The sequence below is a fragment of the Chroicocephalus ridibundus genome, chromosome 8 (assembly GCF_963924245.1).
Source record: "Chroicocephalus ridibundus chromosome 8, bChrRid1.1, whole genome shotgun sequence".
NCBI classification, from domain to species: Eukaryota; Metazoa; Chordata; class Aves; order Charadriiformes; family Laridae; genus Chroicocephalus; species Chroicocephalus ridibundus.
In genome coordinates this window covers 44,437,596-44,455,739 of record NC_086291.1, presented here as the reverse complement: position 1 = coordinate 44,455,739, position 18,144 = coordinate 44,437,596, and the positions used below count along the sequence as shown (strand labels likewise).

The 18,144-nt window shown below is 41.9% G+C and overlaps 1 protein-coding gene across 2 annotated transcripts; it reads right to left on the bottom strand.

The window, feature by feature from the left end:
* Nucleotides 1–251: 251 nt before the first annotated feature.
* HAPSTR1 (HUWE1 associated protein modifying stress responses) lies at nt 252–17,609 on the bottom strand. Of its 2 annotated transcripts, none has more exons than XM_063343147.1 (4): nt 17,203–17,609; nt 16,260–16,424; nt 11,804–12,079; nt 252–3,605 (listed from the first exon to the last, which is right to left on the bottom strand). In XM_063343147.1, exons 1-4 carry the CDS (start codon nt 17,420–17,422, stop codon nt 3,361–3,363), a joined length of 906 nt encoding a protein of 301 aa, XP_063199217.1. In that variant the 5' UTR covers nt 17,423–17,609; the 3' UTR covers nt 252–3,360. The 2 variants fall into 2 exon arrangements, with proteins under 2 accessions (XP_063199217.1, XP_063199218.1); XM_063343148.1 differs by having other exon boundaries at nt 16,260–16,340; nt 17,203–17,603.
* Nucleotides 17,610–18,144: the final 535 nt, after the last annotated feature.

Here is an 18,144-nt window from a genome sequence, read left to right as displayed (position 1 = left end):
GCTGCCATTTAATTGCATTCCAAAAGGAAAATCCTGTAATAAGCCTGCTGACTGGCACTAACCATATCTTGGTTCAGGTTTACTGATGGATCATATTATTCAGAAACTTAAAGAACTACAAAGCAGCCTGATTAGTTGTATGTATTTATTTTTTTTTTATTAGGTTTATTATGACTTAGAGTTTCTATTACTCCAGCTGGGTAAACCACATTTGAGTAAGTTTAACTGCAGGACTTCAGTTTCAGCCAAAATCATTTTTGCATTACTTTATTGTAATATAGATTTAAATTTAACATTTAAAACTTACTTCATTAATAAGCAAGCCAAGCTCAGTAGCTTCAGTGCAGGATGTACTTTATGTAACTTGCCGCACATTCATGTTAGATTTGATGTACATGGAGAAGAGACCGGTCAACTATACGATTCATAGGAGAAAGCAAAAGTAAGCACCATTTTTACCAAACTAAACAGTTCTCAATTCAGTGTTTCTTACAGAAAATCAACTCGCTTCTGGCTCCAGGAGCTACAGTTCAGATAATAGCCAAAAGCTATTTCCAGAACGTCAATTTTCTACACTGGCACAAGAAATAGTCTTCAAAGCAACAGGTACTGGACTTTTTTTTTTTATTATTTTTTTTTAAGAGACAACCTGTTCTCCTTGTGTTTACCAGGTGAATACATGCATTTTTGATCATTCTGGCAGAGGTTAACAAAGAGCAAACAACAGTTGGGGCTAAACGAAAAACAATCAAAAAGTTGCCAAATATTTAAGGTACAAGCAAAAAAAACATTAATGCAACCAGTTTAATACCTAAGCCTGCTCTCTTTCAAAGAAAAATGGCACAAATTAAATAAAAAGCCAGACAAATTTAGTTTTAAGATGGTAGTAGACTGAATTAATGCTTCAAAGCATTAACAGGATTTATTTCACTGCAAGGAAAGGGAGAAGTAATTTGAACAGGCTCTGTGTATTTGGGCTAGACCAGAAGCACTGTTACAGTTCAGTCCATATATGCAGAACTGATACCAACATGTTGTTATCTTTACCACATGTAATAGTAAAGTGTGTTAGAAGTTGCGGAGCATAAGCATCTTAGTAGTACAAGCCAGTTAATGAATAAACAGAAGAGCTGAAGAATGGTTCTCACACATGTCCTTTCTGTTCAGGACTCCAGATTTTTCTTCTGGAACAGAAAAATCCCACTGCCAACAGCCTAATAAATACTAACAGATATCTTTAGATACCATCTTCAAAATCTTTGTTGAAAATGCAGTCTCCAAATGAAAAATAGCTTTATGCAGTATTAATATCTTACATAAAATAAGTCTTATGAATCGTAGTTAATAGCAGTAACTGAAATTAATGTATGTTGAGTCTTCGGGTGATGTGCAAGTTCAGCTATGTAACACAGGTGGGGGTTTTGAACAGTTCTTACCATCTTGCTTTGAACAGTTCTTACACTTGTCCCATGATCTACAGAACCTCTAGCTACAGTACTGTGCAACTGTTGACATCTTCAAGAGCTCTTAGGTGTAAAGAAATTCGATGGAAGCACCACAAAGCAAGGAAATTATGCTCTTAGAGAGCCTTGAATTCTGAGAATTTAACACATCACTGCTGTCTTGCCTTGACTATAGAACACCAATGAGAGGACACCAGGGTAAGAGGGAGCAAAACTACAGTGAAGTCTGCTTCAAACAGGGAAGATAATACAAAAAAGATCTGACTCTACAAGCACGTAAGCAAAAGTCTTGAAGAGCTGTGTATTAACATGGAGCTCGAGGTGCCTTAACTTCGCTAGAACATCACGATTTTTTTAGTATTGTGAATCTAGCATAGCTGCATTTCATCCAAGAATCAGCCTACGCTTCCAGTTAAAGCATGCAACCACCTCACTAAATACCTCTTCCCAACTTGCAGGTTTGGAGCTCTTCATTTTCTTATTCCTCCTGTATCATCCCTTTCCTAGGCAGAGATTTAGAGGCCCTAAAAGCCAGAGCTCTCCACCAAAGACTTGCTGCATCTACATGTAAAAATAGTTAGGACACTCTTTGAGACTGACACATATCCTTCCCCATTCAGAAACGGATTTGCAGCACATCAGTCTTGATCTCTAGTTCAGTTTTAGATTATGCTTAAGTTATGGCAGCCAGAGTTCAATCCTATGAATGTAAGCTCAACACAAAAAGAAAGCCATTTATCCTTTTTAATTCATCCTTACGGCATGTTTATCCAGAGCTTTATAATCAACTTCCAGTTTTAAATTATTTTCTTAGCACTTCATAGAACCCGCGTGTCACTCCCTCCAGAAAGGGAGAGCATCACACAGGGTCTTGTTTTAAGTTAGTCCAAGCTTCCACATGTGACCAGAAGTCTTACTTGTTAGAACACACCCCTTCGCCAACTATTCCCCCTCACTCCCTCTCCTCCCACCCCTCCCCAGCAATGGGCAATTACTTCACAAGAAATGCAAAATGGGATATGGGTGTACACAAAACCTACCCTTCACTAATACTGAACAGAAAAGCCTATTTTTCCAATTACAGGACATCTTTCTCTAAATTTAGGTCAGCATTGGTGCAGTCTGCACTGTGTATGATTACCACGAGGATAATACCAATAAGTACATATATTTTTCTCAAACTGATTTAAAAGCCTATGAAGTTAATTGGGGAAAAGTTTAATATTGCTACTTCAGAGCACTAAAACACACAAAGTGAATCCAATAAAGATCCTTGTATTGATTCAATATTAAGTATTAATTGCATGACCATCATAGCACCTCTTTACATTATCACACAATCACCAGAATTATCAACTGCTTTTAAAACTAAAAAGGGTACAGTCCAATATTTATAACTTGCACACTGTTACTATATAGAAACTAGGTGCATGGTACAGTGCTGCAAAAATGGAAGCCTGCAGTTTTGACAAAGATGCCAAGTCATGTTGTAGACAATTTCAGTCAAACTGGCAATACTGTTTAAGCAAATACTCAACACAGCAGGAAATAAAGGACAAAAAAAAGCATTCTATAACCAAATAAACATCTGAAATTTCCTTTCCCTTTAAGAATACAAGTAAGGTCACTTTTAGCCTTGGAACGGATACATGTTTGCCTATGATGATCTTGCTAACTACTACACAATATCTGATGTCCTCTGCTAAGAATATAGTTTAAGAAAGCCGCAGTTACAAGAGGCATCTAATGTAATATCTAAAATTTCCTTTATGGCAATTATTGAATTCATTTGTCTTAAACAGTGAATATGGAAAGATGGCCTCATGTTTCCTTTTCAATAGTACTCTGAGGATCAAGTGGCTTTCAAGCAGCATGGTGGGTTTGAAATTTTTGCAGTTTAGATCATTCTGTTGCGTTTATGAGTTGGTGAGTCTGTAATGACATCGCCACACTGGGCTGAGGTACGCTTTCTAGTTCCACCATTGTCCAAGTGGAGTGCCATTTCTTCTGATATGAAAGTGTTCAAATCAACATCATGGAGTCCATTTCTCCTTCGACTAGCATTGGAGCCACTGCTCACGTGAGTGGGCGAGCCTGGGGTACTTGAGCGAACACTTATACTAGCCATTGCACCACTAAGACCTAGGGGGAAAAAAAGAAAGAGTATTTAGGTCAAACAGTAAAGAAAGTTTATTTCCCACGTGTGGCAGAAGAGACAACACTTGTCTGACTTCTAGTGAAACATTAAAGGCACTTCATCCTATTATTTGTACCACACTAATTTGAAGTCCAGACCACACCTTCCCCACTTTTACATATAAGAATCTAGCGATTACTAAAACAGCTTCTTATGACATTAAAAGTGAGTTTATGCACCAGGTTGTATAGCACACTATGGCAAACTTTAGCTCCATAAGCATGACATGCTATGCAAAGTATGTGTACTTACTCCAGTGCAGACTAATTCAATATAAAGGCTTCCCACTAGACCAATAGTTACACGGAAGGAAAATCCCCTACCAAGGGCTTTCCAGGTTGACCTGCCTTGGTCTGGTTCTGAACACCACAACCCTGCTTCCCTTTCATTCCCTCAGTCACTCCAGTTCTAAGGAAAACCACAGTATGCCAGCAGATCTCAGGCAGGCGTATGCCATGTCTAATTTTTAAGTGAAAGTTTTATTTCATGGCTGCTGCTATTAGCCATCATGTGAGTATTATCAGAATTCAGAAGAGCACCTAAAAAATAACAGATAAGCCAAGCAAAACCACATGTCAATCCCTCAGAACTTGCTATTGACAGATCTGATCCAAAACACTGTCACAGGTATCCTGCAATTACTTTGGTTTGTGTTCAGGTTATTAATAAAATGTTTAATTAAAGCAGAAGTTTTATTTCTTGTAGATACAACACCATAAACAAGAAAATCATTAACTTAATAAGATTTAAACTTTGTCTTCAGTAATGTTACTATTACAACAACTTTGCAAAAGCAGGACATTCTAAACGATAAGTTTAGTAACTAGTACACACTAGTACATGAAAGCCTAACAATTCTCCTCAGTTTGGAATTCAGGCTATATTTGTAGATAAACAGGAGCCCAGAGAAGACAAACATCTTTGCTATAACAACTGCTTCAAATCTGAGAATTATTAGGAAAGTACAAAAACATCTGTTGGCCTAGAAATAAACTGCCAAAGCAAGAGTCATACAGGACAAGATCTACATCTTTATATTTTCTAACAATAAGAACAAGCAAATGTTAATCTGTACAGGAAGATTTCTGTCTCAGTAACCTTCAAAACCTTGATACTCTGAGGTTTTTCTCCAGTCTTAAATACTCTATACCTGTGTCCAGCCATAAAACATAAAGCCACTTAATACAAATCTTCATATATGATCATGTAGGCAGCCAGAAGTCACACGCTGACAAATAAAGCCTAACAAAATCCAATCTGTTAGTTGCTGATCAGCCAAGTAACCAATTTCACAGGCTCTGTGAAAAGACGACCACCAGAGCTACTAGATCTGCTGCCAGACACCACAGTTAGAAGATAAATTCTGAAGGCATCTGAAGGCATCTGCAGCAATGGCAGGCTGATATATATACAAGTCAGGACAGAACAGGCCAACCAACTCCACTCTATTGCACATTACTGTTGAACAAACATTTAAAGCTTAAGTCCTTGTAAGAGCACAGGATATACTTTTACACAAATTGGGCATTATCCAGGAGCAGCCACTTATGATGCTTTCTTAGAGCTTTTGCTTACAGCTCTAAGTGGTGTTCCAACGCAACTCAGAAGCAGTCTGAAGTCTGATAGGGACCCTGCAGGTTTTATTCTTATTAAAGTCATCTTTCATTCACAATGGCAGAATGCATTTAAGCAGCAGAAGCTGCTTTAGTGAAAAGTTAATTCAGAAACAAGGTTTGTTCTGCTACTCCCAGGATTAAGGTCAAGTTTAAATTCAAAACCATTATGAAAAGAGGTTGCCATACATCTACCAAAGGAACTAAAGCAGCTAATTGGATGACACAGATGTACAGAAAGCCAACGGCAAAAAGCCAATTCAGATACCATAACTTGGATAAACCACCAACATGCAAATTTTGGGCAGGTAACAAATCACTTCACAAATGAAAGATAGCAGCAAGTTTAATTTCAACTGGCATAACATACATTAGAAAAAACATTAATTCATCTGTACATTTGAATTGGAAGAAATCCAACAGTGCACAGAAGGCAACATTGCTTCAAATCCAAATTGATTGCAGAGATTTCCCCCCACATAACTATTCCAAGCAAAATTGCTCTGAACACAGAAGTTCAGTGTTGTTACTTCCACTGCAAGTCAACAATTTACACCACTTCAGTCATTTACTCTTAAATTACACAACTCACAACCAAATGACCAATATACTAATTCAGTTTATCATGACACTTTTTCATTATGTCTAGTGCCCAAGTAACAAAACAGAAATTATTCTGTAATAAACCCCAAAACCGACCTGTGATGTGAGAATACATTTTTTTGGCATCACTCAAGAACTATGTTTTGAAGTAAAGCCTCTTCAAGTAACAAGCATTTTAAAACAGTAAATACAGAAGTCAGAAAAGATGCACCTGTCATGTGCTGCAGCATATTCTAAAACAGACTGCCAAGGTTTGCAAGCCATGCCTCAAGTAGGCATTGACTTTCCAATATGTAGGTAATACTGAATCATTGTACATTTAAATACAGAAACAACCTTCAGGAGAAGTTAAAATCTTCACTCAAACCTGACATCAAAGGCAGGAGAGTAGTTTTGAATCATTTCTATACAGACAGGAGTACAAGGATTTTGCATCACAACACGGACTTCTAGTTGCAGTTTAATCTTGCATCTCATACAGGTATTTCATACGGCACTAATGAGTAACAGTCGTTACTGAGTATGCTAACAGACTGAGTGACAATTTGCTATCAGTTACTGGCAGTTAACCATATTACATAGCACTACACATCAATCCAAGAGAGCAGAGCTGTCAAACGAAACATTTAGATCACAGTTTAGGACTGGGTAATCAAGCCAACAGGGAAGAATCATAAAGAAAATTCGAGGTATGCACTGAAATATCAAGTTGCCATCTCATGGAATCAATGTCTTTGAAGACAACCAGCAACAATTTAAAAGATCTATTTTTTTTTTTGTTGACAGAGAAAGCATCTTTCAAGAGCTGTGATCCACAGTTCATTTTTTCTTGGAAAGTTGTTGTAATGCAAAGAGGAAATCTCAGAAAACCCATTTATCGTGAATTACTCTGAGTTTAAGTTCTCAGTGGACCCAGATCTCTTCCCAAAGCATTTAACCATTCAAAGCAGTAAAGCAAGCAGTAAGATACTAGGAAGTAATAAGGCAACATGACTGTTAGCAACACCATTTCACAACCTCAAATTTTTATGTTGTGATTAACATGACCTAATCACAGGCACATCAGTTTTGTCTATACAACAGGAGAGAGATTCAAACAGCTACTAAAGTGTCTTTACTTCTGTCACAATCTCATGACGACCCCTGAAGACTCCCACTGCTTTCTACAGGAGACATTTCCTTTTTTGAGAGGCCTTTAAGAAAGGACATGTGGCTTTTTCTCCCTTTTTAAACTTGACAGGATTGAAGTGGAGGGTATATCCGAAATATCTTGCAGTACCAACTACATTCTCACTCCTGCCATATCTTTCAGACGAGTCATCAACAATATGGTGTTTCATAGCCAGCAATTTCACAAAAACCTGCTTTTATCTGAATCTATGTTCTAAAGCTTTTATTATAGTACTAGTAGAAAAAGCTGCAGTAGAGAAGAAATTGAGACCAATACTAGCTAACTTAGTAATAAGTACTCTCCAAAACTATCAAGTGATCGAAATGCTTGGCTAAAAAAATGTTTTATGGAATACGAAATAGTTAAGGTAAATAAGACTGTCAACTCAAAATTAGCAAGTTTATGAACTCTGGCCTAACAAACTGAAAATACTGTTTTATCTGCACTATAACCATGTCCATAATGAGTATGAGTTATTGAAGTCACTACCACAGCATAATATACTGGATAACTAGTGTTCAGTATAGTAACAGTAGTTAACTATTGTTTTCCAGAAGTATCAGGAAGTATCAAAAAGAACATTCACGCTTAGGTAAGTGTGACTAAAGCAGGAATTAGTTAATAACCCCAGATAAATACAAAATGGCATGCAGATAGATCCTTGTCACACTGTCATACTCACCCTTTCACAGTACTGCTCAGAGAGCAAGTTTTAGCAGTACATACCAATACACAACTCTGATAGCTCTATATACACACACAACCTTTAAGTTAAAACTCTTTCAAACTAACCTGAACTCTGCTCTCCCATCTTCTCTTCCACCAACTGCTGCTTCTCCACTCTGCTAACAATTGCTGATGTTTTATATTGCAGTTTAGTATTTTGAGACAAGAACAAGAAGGCCTAAAGGAAATTCAGGCTCTTTAGAGGGACCAATCCCCACAATTATACATGCTAGAACAAGGGTTCCCCCCCCCAAAGACTGAATCACAAGTGATATACATCAACATTAAAGCTAAGGAGCTTTACTAACATTCCTTCATTGCACTGTTGCATATTCACATCATTTTTAGTGAAGAATGCTCAAGTCTAACGCATTTCAGCATTGCCCTTCCACACTTGCTTCTTCACCCTCCTCAAATCATAGCATCTTCTCCTATTATGCTGGGAGAATGGTTTGTAAAGCGTGGAGCACATCCCACATTAAAAGACCAAACCATCACTTCAGACATGGACTGAGTGTGCACAGCCACCAGCACTGCAAGGCTTAGCATGCTAGCTACAGCCAAGCAGAAAATGACCTGGCAAACATCAGCTTTTGGGAATCTTATGACTATTAGCTCAGTTTGATGTAATTCTGTCACTTAAAACTCTTCTCTTAAAGAACTAGATATGGCAATACACATTCAGAAAGCAGCTGAAGATCTATCCATACCTATGCTAACTGCAATGACATTTTAGGGTCTGGAGGAAGTTGAAAAACCCAACTCTATTCGAGATGTTGAAAAATAAAGGTATTTATCTTCTACTGTAACATCTTAAAAGGCTAGGCTTCATCAGATGCCCAGTTCTTGAAGTTTCAGAAAAATCCACTTGAACGTCAGAGTAAAATAGCAGATATAACCTTGAGCTAACTACTCGGCTTTTCCTGAAGGCTTTAATTTCTTTTCAGTTCAAGTTTCCAGACATGTTTTATTTCAAAGGTTACCCATCAGCACACTAATAACGGAAAGCTGATATTAAGGGCAAAGATATTTTTTTTTTATTTACCGGAGTTTAACTCTCTCAAGAGGTTACTTAGTTCCAAAAACTCATTCTCAAGTACCCTTAAGTTACACTAAGGATTTCAGTAACAGCTGTACAGCATACATGCCATAGAGCTAGAAGAAAAGGTGGATCACATATACCTTAAACATTCTTGGGTCAGTATAGGATTTTTTGTCATGATCATTTTGCTTTTAGATACTGTAACAAGTCTTGAAAGCCGCCCAGTAAAGAAGAAAAAGTTTCCTTACAGCACAAAGACCACTTACTGATAACCAATATCATAAGAACAAATTTTGGATTCAAAATCCCTAGCTGTCATCAAGAAAACTTAACTATCTTGCAGAGCTATAATATAGGTTGGCTATAACACGGTTGGAGATAGAAGAAGCAAGGTCAAAAATTAAATTTTAGCAGATTTCTCTCCTGATGCAACATACGATTTTAAAATTGTATTGATACCTAAAGATACTCCTGTAATGTTTTATTTAGTCTAGGACACACACCTAGTTTGATATTCCAGGAAATATTTATTATTAGCTACCTTGTTACCACAGCTTCTGTCAAAGTTTACACTACCAAAATACAGTTATTTCTCCCATCAAAGACCAAGATCAACAAGTTACAGGACCATGGTCTTTAGACATATATTGTACCTATTTCTGAGAAGTCAATAGAACAGCTCAACTTCAACAGAGCTTTATTTGGTGTTGTAATACGACACAGATTCATAGCTATCCCTGCTTCACTAAAAGAGACCTTGCTTAGGGCAGCAAGTTTTAGCATTACCCATCAAATCTAATTCAGCCCACCCACATCACCAATAGAGAAATACTCCCTTTCCACAGGAAGCCTACCAACACAAAACAAAGCCTCACTCCTTTACATGCAGAAATTCCCCTTAAAGCCTAGTCCTGAACACTTGTTGAGACTGCTACTCGCTAACATCAGGTTTTCTTATGTTTTCTCACAATGCCTAGAAGCAGCAAATCACTTTTAAACAGCCTGCCAAAAATGAAGATAAACACAGCCCTACAAAAGGCATTGATTTACACACACCTGAAAATCCTACACAGGTTTCAAAATCAAAGCATAGTTCTGAGAAGCCCTAAGATAAATAGGAAAATAGTTTGGGAGATGGTTTAATCGCAGCCTCCTTAATGTTAAAGAAGGGGAGAAGCTGGAGGAACACAGACATTGTAGGCAATAACCTAACAACAGTTATGAGGCCAAATACAAGCCTAGTCACTAAAGGATTTGCACAAAAGCATTTATGTCGAAGACCAGATTGAAACTGATATCAAGAGAACCTAATCCCAAAGGTGACTGACATGTGATCTTGTCAACCAGCTGATGAAGGGGGAAGAGTGCATTTTAGCCCCTGCAGTGCCAGTACAGAGCGCAGAACTTACTACAGTCCTCATGACCCTGTATTAGGTTATGAAATGTAAAAAAACTTCATAATTCATAGTTCAGATTCCCATGCTATAGAGAAGTGACTTCCATAAGCCACTTCTATACAAAACAGATGCTAAGAAACAACACAAGAACATGAAAAGAGGCATGTTGCCAATAAAAATGCTCCTCAGTTTACTCTGCTTGAGAGTTCACTGTACTGAAGTGAGTCTACCCAGCTTACTCTCACCTGAGATCAAGCCTTTATAGTTAAAGCCAACTGCACACTGGCTTCAACCAGTATTTTTTATAAGAGGGTGTTTATCACATCATTATCAGGTGAGACCCAGCTTCTGCAGTTCTTCTCATGAAGTTAGCTTTACCTACTGAATAAGCAATACTGGTACACAGAAACCTCTAGCTAGCTTCTAATATGAGAAGGAAAACTGCCAACACCTACATGACTGGGTGGAAGCATGCTTGATTTAAATGGCAACAGAGCAGCAAACAATACCAGAATTAAGCTGTCACCTAGACAGTAACAGTCTCTGGCTTGTGTATCTTGAAAAGCCACCACAGTATAGCAGAAGCAAGACCACATTTTCAGGAATCCACTCATCTAATTAACTCATTAATTCCACTCCCCCATCGAGAATACTGAAACAGTAAAAATTTCACTTAAGTTTTACAGGTTGTATTTCTAGATGGCTTGAATTTTTTACTTTTAGAATGGTCTGCAATTTATACCTCAAGATATTTGCTACCCTTTGGAATTTTAGAAAGGATTAAACGCACAGCTGAACTGCTTCATTTCACCTCTGGGGCAATTTAAAACACATTTTTTCTTTATCACTTGCTAGATTACAGTCCAGTGCAGAATAAACTACTGAATATTCATATCTGGAAAGGAGAAAATATGCATCACCAACACTGTTGGTGATGACAACGAAGGAAATTCCGCATGACACTGGAAGACATTTAAGACTGGAAGTGAACTAGAACTAAGTTCTGAAGAGGACTCAATTATTGCAATGATGCACAAGTGAAGTACCCTTTCCAGGGTACTTTAAGTAGAATGCTAAACCATATTATCCACTACATACAACAACTACAGTAAGGTAAGAACCCAGAAACAGAAGCTTCAGACATCAAATTCCCTCCCCAACCCTGCAAAAATTTGCTAGTTATTTGCTACTAGTCAAATTTTAATATTTAACTAGTTGCTAGCATAGTATTATCATTTTCCAAGAATTCTGTTTACTTTAACATTGGTATGAATGCCAAGTCTCTTCATGCTTCAAAAACCCTACCAAAAGTTGACACTTAACTCTTGAGTTCGCAGCTACAGAATATTGTATAAAAGTGAGGTTCAGAGCTGTAATACCTTTTTCTCATTAGAAATATTTGACCATGCAACTTTTTAGTAGCTACATGCCTTATACATGCGAAAATTCCCCTAGAGAATGAAGGAGATGCCTTCAGCTGGAACACTGGGTACATGACAGATTATGACACCAATAATGGCCAAGGGCCAGACATGCTTTTAAGAACCCCCACCCAATTTTAACCAGGTAGTATCGAAAAAGTTACTGTTACCATGCAGAGCTATGGCTTCACGGAAGGGTTGCAAATCAGTCTCTACAGATGAGCTAGTTTCTGTTGAAGTAGCTCGGTTAGGGGAAACTACAGTCAGTCTTGGGGGAGCTCTAGAATTCCTTGGAGGAGGAACTTTTCCACATAGGAAGCTGATCAAGTCTTCTCTACGAATAGTTCTTCTGCGTTTTTTAACCCAGGCTAACACATCCTTATTCCGACGCTGATAGCCAATTTGAATTCCTACATCAAAGCTTCGCTGATGGGCATCCACACTTTCTGCAAGAAGACAGAAAAAAGCTTTCTTAGTAAGTGTTGCAGAGAGAGCAATGTATAGTACAGCACACCACCGATAGAGCTTCCTGTCAACCACGGGAAAGAACATCATTTTCTGGCAGTTACTGTAACGCAGTACCAAGTTAGCTGTAACAGATTAGCTAGCACTGAAGAGGAGTCCTATTAAACCTAAAGAGAATATTAGTAAAAGGGGTGGAACTCTTTAGCAAGGCAAAAAGTCAACAGCAACTCAAGCACCACCTAAATAGCATTTATTATACTTTGGGTCGATAGTACAGCACTGGTTACTAAACCATATCACATTAACATCAAAAACACTTTGAGCTTGTTGGTCTGAGGAAAGCACATAAATCGGACAACGCACTTTAAGAGACAGGCTCTTGAAGTGCATGAGTACAGTCCCACAAAAACAAATGGAGTAACACCTTTTGTCAATTCTGACAGGTAAGAAATTTTCAGAAGTCATATCTCTTTAGTCCCTCTAGTTTTATCTTAATTTCAATTGCAGGAGGCCATAATTTTGAAACTACCTAGAATACAAGTGTCCCCAATGCCTTTCAATTAGGCAACATACCATTTACAACGGAAGTCTAAAAAAATTCCTTCCCCATTTTAAGATCCCATTGTAAATTTGATATACAAAAGCTTTAAATACATATTACTTGCAATTAAGCCTTCTACAACACGCAGTTTCATTTTCCCTTGATGTAATTGGTCACCCGTGCACATCAGGTATACCCATATCTCTAAGAAACTCTTAAATGCCTGGTATTACATTGCTTTCAAACTTCAGTAAGTACAATTCTGGGTACTAGTTTGAGTAAATGTCACACAACAGTAACAGGTGGAACAAACCATATTCTCTACACAATTATGCTCATCTTGTTTGTCACAGATTTGTTATCAGAGCTTTGCCAACAGCTATTTCAGTTTTATGAAAATCAGTGCTATGTTAGCTCTTGCTCCATTAAAAGACATCAACATATCCACTCCAATTTCATTTATTTTATCTCCATAGGTTTTTTTTTAATCTGGCAGAGCTGATTAAAACAGCTTTTTATATTCTTGCTTTCCTAATGAAGTCCAACATAGGAGCCATTTGCCCAGAACAATATTGAGAGATTTATTTAAGAACAGCTGTCGAAGATATTAGTTTACAGGTAAACAGTGACATACACATCTGATCTAGTTTTCTCACACTCAAAAAACACAAAAATAATCACTATTAAGTGCTATTCTTAGACTTATATTCTAAGGCACCATTGCACAGTCCACAAAAGACAGCACTAAAATGTACACTATCAAAGAGCAGCACTTCAAACATAACACAATCCACCGAAAGAGAAAACATCTCAAATTGATTGTAGCTAAATCTTGGGGCTTTTAGAATATAAGCTATACAAGTATACATAGTGTACACTTAACATGTTAGTTACTTTTACATACTCTAAGAGTATTTTGCCTATGCTGCTTTGTAATTAAAAGGCTAGAAGATTTACAAATGCTAATTCCTGTGAAAGCAATGGCAACACGACAGATTATTCCTCCAGCCATTTTCTACTCCACAGCAGCTAAGGCTCCAATGCACTCACTAGTAAGAGCTACCAAACACTTTGGGGATAATTTGGAAACTGACAATATTCCTTTAATCACTTCCTGAAACACCATGAGAAAGTCCTTCTGAGAGGTGAGGAGCCCAGCTTTAGGTCAATAACCTGCTTTCCTTGTATACAAGAATGCTTTACACAGGACTAACTATGAACTACTTATGAGGTCAAACACACTGACTGATGATGTAGCCTGGACAAATTTCAAGCATCATTACCCTGGGAAAGATTAGATTTTTATGCTAAAAGCTACAGTTACTTTGTTTACAGTTAAGCTGGCAAAATGTAAGCAGTCAAGTTGCCTACATTCTGAAATTACTAAGTCAAAACTAAAATTAACAAACATTCACTTTTTTTTAAAAAACAAAAATAAGGTAAATCATAGCCTCAGAAGTCTTATTTTAATATATGCCTAAAACTTTCCACAGTGGCCTTAAATTCTAAATCCTGCGTTACAAGCCATGCCTTCCCTTCTTTAGCGCAGTCTGGAAGATAATAAAGTGTCTTTAAAGGGGGCCTCTATCACCAGCGCCAACCAGAAACTCATGATCCAAGACCTTCACAGTGTGGTGTGATATTAAACTTCTAATCTATTTTCAGAAAAATGCTGACATTCAAGACATCATGGCTTTCTCCTTATGCACTGTTCTTCATATAGCTTGTTACAAGGTTTTTAATGCCTCAACATTCCAAACATCAGAAGCCAGCTGACAGGGCAAGGGGCAGTTTGTGGTGTTCGATTTACCACACCAAGTACTTCTCCAGTGTTTTCACAGAGTTCTCCAAAACACAAATATTACTGAGTATGTGAGAAACAGCAGGAGATTTTTAAAGAGCCACGTTCATCACTAGGGAAGGCAAATTCACATTAAGAGACTTCAACTTGCCTAATATGCCAGTGACAATATGGTTCCACCCGTGTTCAACAAATTTCCACCCACTTGGAATTTAATTTAAAAATTGAAAGATGATAGTTCTAAATAACTGAGGTTCTTCATCACTTCTTAAAGATCCATTTTAAGGCAAGATTTGTTTCAAGTGCTGCTTTTTGAAGTATTGCATTACACCCAACTAAAGACAGCTTCCTACTTAAATTCTAGTTTCCATAATCACCACCACAGATACTCTTCTGTTAATCATATTATTGCAGAAAAATAGTACTCATTTTGCCTATAGCACAAGTAATCAAATGATTTAACCAAAAATGAACACCTTTAGTCTTCTCAGTAAAGATGCTGCAAGGGATAGCAATGCCGTTTGTTAAAAGACGACTATAATTATTCCAGATAACTTATTAACATTACTCTGCTGCTACTCTAGCACCATGCTCAAGTGACTAGTGCCCCAGACCATATTCTAGTGACCCACTCCCTCAGGCCAACGCCTACCCTTGTCATGTGATGTGCTGCCCCCCTGTATGACTTATGACACATACACAACATCCAAACGCACTTTCTGCAAAAGCCAAGTCTCTGGCAGCAAGCATTATGCATCTACATTTCCTCCTTGCTCTGTCCACATCTGTCGGAAACCCGATCAGCCATCACAAACATGTTACCAAGTTCAACTGCAAACCCAAAGTGGGAAAACTGGCAACAAATGAAAGAACATGCAGGTAGAGCTATAAATAACACTGTACAGACCAGAAAATACACACCACCCCACAACTCAAAAAAAATGTCAAACTGTAAGTCATAAAAACAACAATTTGGAACTTGAAAGTTTTTTTTCCTTCCTAGGAATGGAAGACAGTAACAATGCCAATCGCACTGTGCCAATTTAAGCCTCCACTAATACAGATATCATTTTTGTACAATCTCTTAAACAACCTAGAAACCAGTGAATGATTCTTCTGCAGACAAGAATTCTTCTTGTGACAACCCAAAGAACAGCAGAGCCCAGGAGCAGATCCTGACAGACAGAAACACAGAGTAAAACAGCACAGCCATGTGCAGAGTGCATTCTTATCAAAGTTTCAGCTAACACTGCTTTCTTACAGCCACCCCAGACACAGTCATAGTGACATTCTAGTGCTTAAAATAAACTGGGAGGCTTACTTAAGAAGCCTCACTGTCACAACCAGATAAAACCTTTTGTCACCTAACACCTATGCAGAATTTTACAAACACAAAACCCAACCTATGCTTCACTGCAAATGTACGTTATTATACTGATATCCCAACATTTAACACACCATGGAATATACAAAGTGCAGGAAATTTAAGTACTGTTTAATAAGCTATTGCACACTTCCCTTGAATCCATGAGAGCAAGCCACACATCAGAAACATCCTTTTTCAAGGGTCTCAAAATAAAACGTCTTTTAAGTTATTAGTCACCGACATGAGGCAACAGAAAAGATTCAGCTATCGTCAGCTAAAGTGGCCCAGGGAAAACTTGCAAGATTCAGGAAGCAGTCTCGGGTTAGATTTTATCAGGGTGAATAAGAGACATTAACAGGCCCTGCTTATGAGTAAGCCGGGGCAGGAGCAGAGCGGGGCCCGGCTGGGCAGGGAGGGCTGCCGGGGCAGCGGGGGGGGGGGGCAGCCCCTTACCTTTGTAGAGGTTGGTGACCGCAGTGGCGGCGTTCTGGAAGGGGACCCAGAGGGAGAGCCCCGGCTGCTGGCACACCCGGTCTGCAGGGAGGGAAGGACACACGCTGTTTATTTTGGAGTCACCAACTCCGAACGGCCATGTTAGGTTTCGCCATTTTGTTCCACCTTCCGAAGGCAACACGAGATCAGGGCCGAGAAGGGCGGGCGGGCGGCTGGCCCGCTCCCGGGCGCCGGGCGCGACGGCGGCTCCCCCAGCCCGCCGGGGGAGCGCCCGGCCCGGCCCCCCCCCCGCAGCCCCCGCCACACAATGGGGCCGGCCCCTCACTTCGCCATTTTGTCGGGAGCCTCTTCCCTGGGCTGGGCGTCAGGAGCCGCCGCCGGCAGGGCCGGGCTTCCCGGTCTGCCCCCACCCTCCCCGCCCCCGGACCCCGCCGCTGCACGGACATTCGCGGGTCTCGCCCCCGTCGACGGGGACCCTCCCGGCGTGGCCCCCCGCCGAGGCCGCTTTCCTCTCCGCGGCCGGTAGGGCCCTCCGGGCCCGACCCTTCCGCCAGGCCGGGGCTGGGGGTGGTTCCAGGCCGGGCCGACGCAAGAGGCGGCTCCGCCGGGCCAGGCCGCTCCGCTGGAGGCCGCGAAGGGCGACGTCCGGGCAGCGGCCGCGGTTCCCCCCCCTCACGCCATTTTGTTTTCCCGTCTGCCTCTATGGAGGGGCGCGGAGCCCCCGGGCCGGAAGCCCACTCCTCCCCCTGCCCAGGCCGCTCTCGCCGCCACATCCCCTTTGTGACGCCGCGGCACCGTTCCCACCCCACCCCCGGCGGCTCGGCGATACCCACCCACCCACCCCTCCCCCTACATACCCCGCCGCCAGATCCCCAGGACCAGCCTCGGCCCCGAGCCCACCGCGCCCCGTCCCGCCCCAGCCGTGCCCCCCCGCCCCGCTCACCCTTGTAGAGCTGTGCCACGGCGGTAGCCGAGTTCTGGAAGAGGTGCCAGAGCTTCTGCTGCTTGTGCTCGGGCTGCGCCGCCGCCTCGTCCTGCAGCTCCGGGGCCAGCGCCTCCTCCTGCTCGGCCTCGGCCAGGCACTGCCGCTCCCACTTGCTGAACCAGTGCTCGGGCCCGTGCTCCTGGATCTCCGCCTCGCCCTCCTCCTTCTTGTCCTCCATCCTCCGGCCGGCTCCGCGTCCCTCCTTCTCCTCCTCGCCGCCGCCGCGCAGGCCCGGCCCCGCCGGACAGCCGCGCTCGCCTCCCCTCCGCAGCCAGGCCGGCCCTACCTCACCCCCATGCTCGCGGGCCCGGCCCGCCCGTCCGCCGGCTCCAAACACACTGAGCGCCGGCGCCGCCCCGAGCGCAGTAAAAGCCCGTCGGAGACGCCTGGGAACGTGCAGCCGCCCAACGCCCGCCCCCGCCACGCGACTGGACGCCATCGCCCCGGCACCGCCGGTTTGAACGGCACCCCCGCCTCTGATTGGCCTGTCCGCCCGTCCGTCAGGCGCGGCGTTCCGCGGGGGGCGGGCCCCGCCGCAGGATTGGCTGTGCCGTCACACGCCCGTGCGCGGATGGCGGCGGCGGCGGGGCGCAGGCGCGGCGGCCTCCCCCGGCGCGGCCCGGTCCCTCCCCCTGGCTTGATGCGCCGGGCCCGGCAGCGGCTCCGCCCGTCGGCGCCCCTCACCCCCCGCCCGGCCTGCCGGCAGTGCCGGAGGGGGAGGGGGAGCCGGAGCCCCGCGGCGGGGCTGTGCAGGCCGGGGTGCCCGCGGGGGCAGGGCGCTTCTGCCATCTTGGCGCTGGGGCCTTCCCCAAGCGGGGTGAGGCGTTGCCCCGCCTCGGGCTTCCCCCTGCTCAGCTGCTGCCGGCGGGGACGAAGCCCGTGGGGTGGCGGCCGGCCGCC

What these genes read in the sequence shown, in the direction of transcription:
- HAPSTR1 (XM_063343147.1), bottom strand. Translation starts at nt 17,422, where the DNA reads ATGGAGGACAAGAAGGAGGAGGGCGAGGCGGAGATCCAGGAGCACGGG. An exon ending in GGTCACCAACCTCTACAAAG is followed by an intron (nt 12,080 to 16,259) that starts GTAAGGGGCTGC and finishes GTCTTCTTGCAG; the next exon opens with AAAGTGTGGATGCCCATCAG. An exon ending in TGAAGCCATAGCTCTGCATG is followed by an intron (nt 3,606 to 11,803) that starts GTAACAGTAACT and finishes TTTTCCCCCTAG; the next exon opens with GTCTTAGTGGTGCAATGGCT.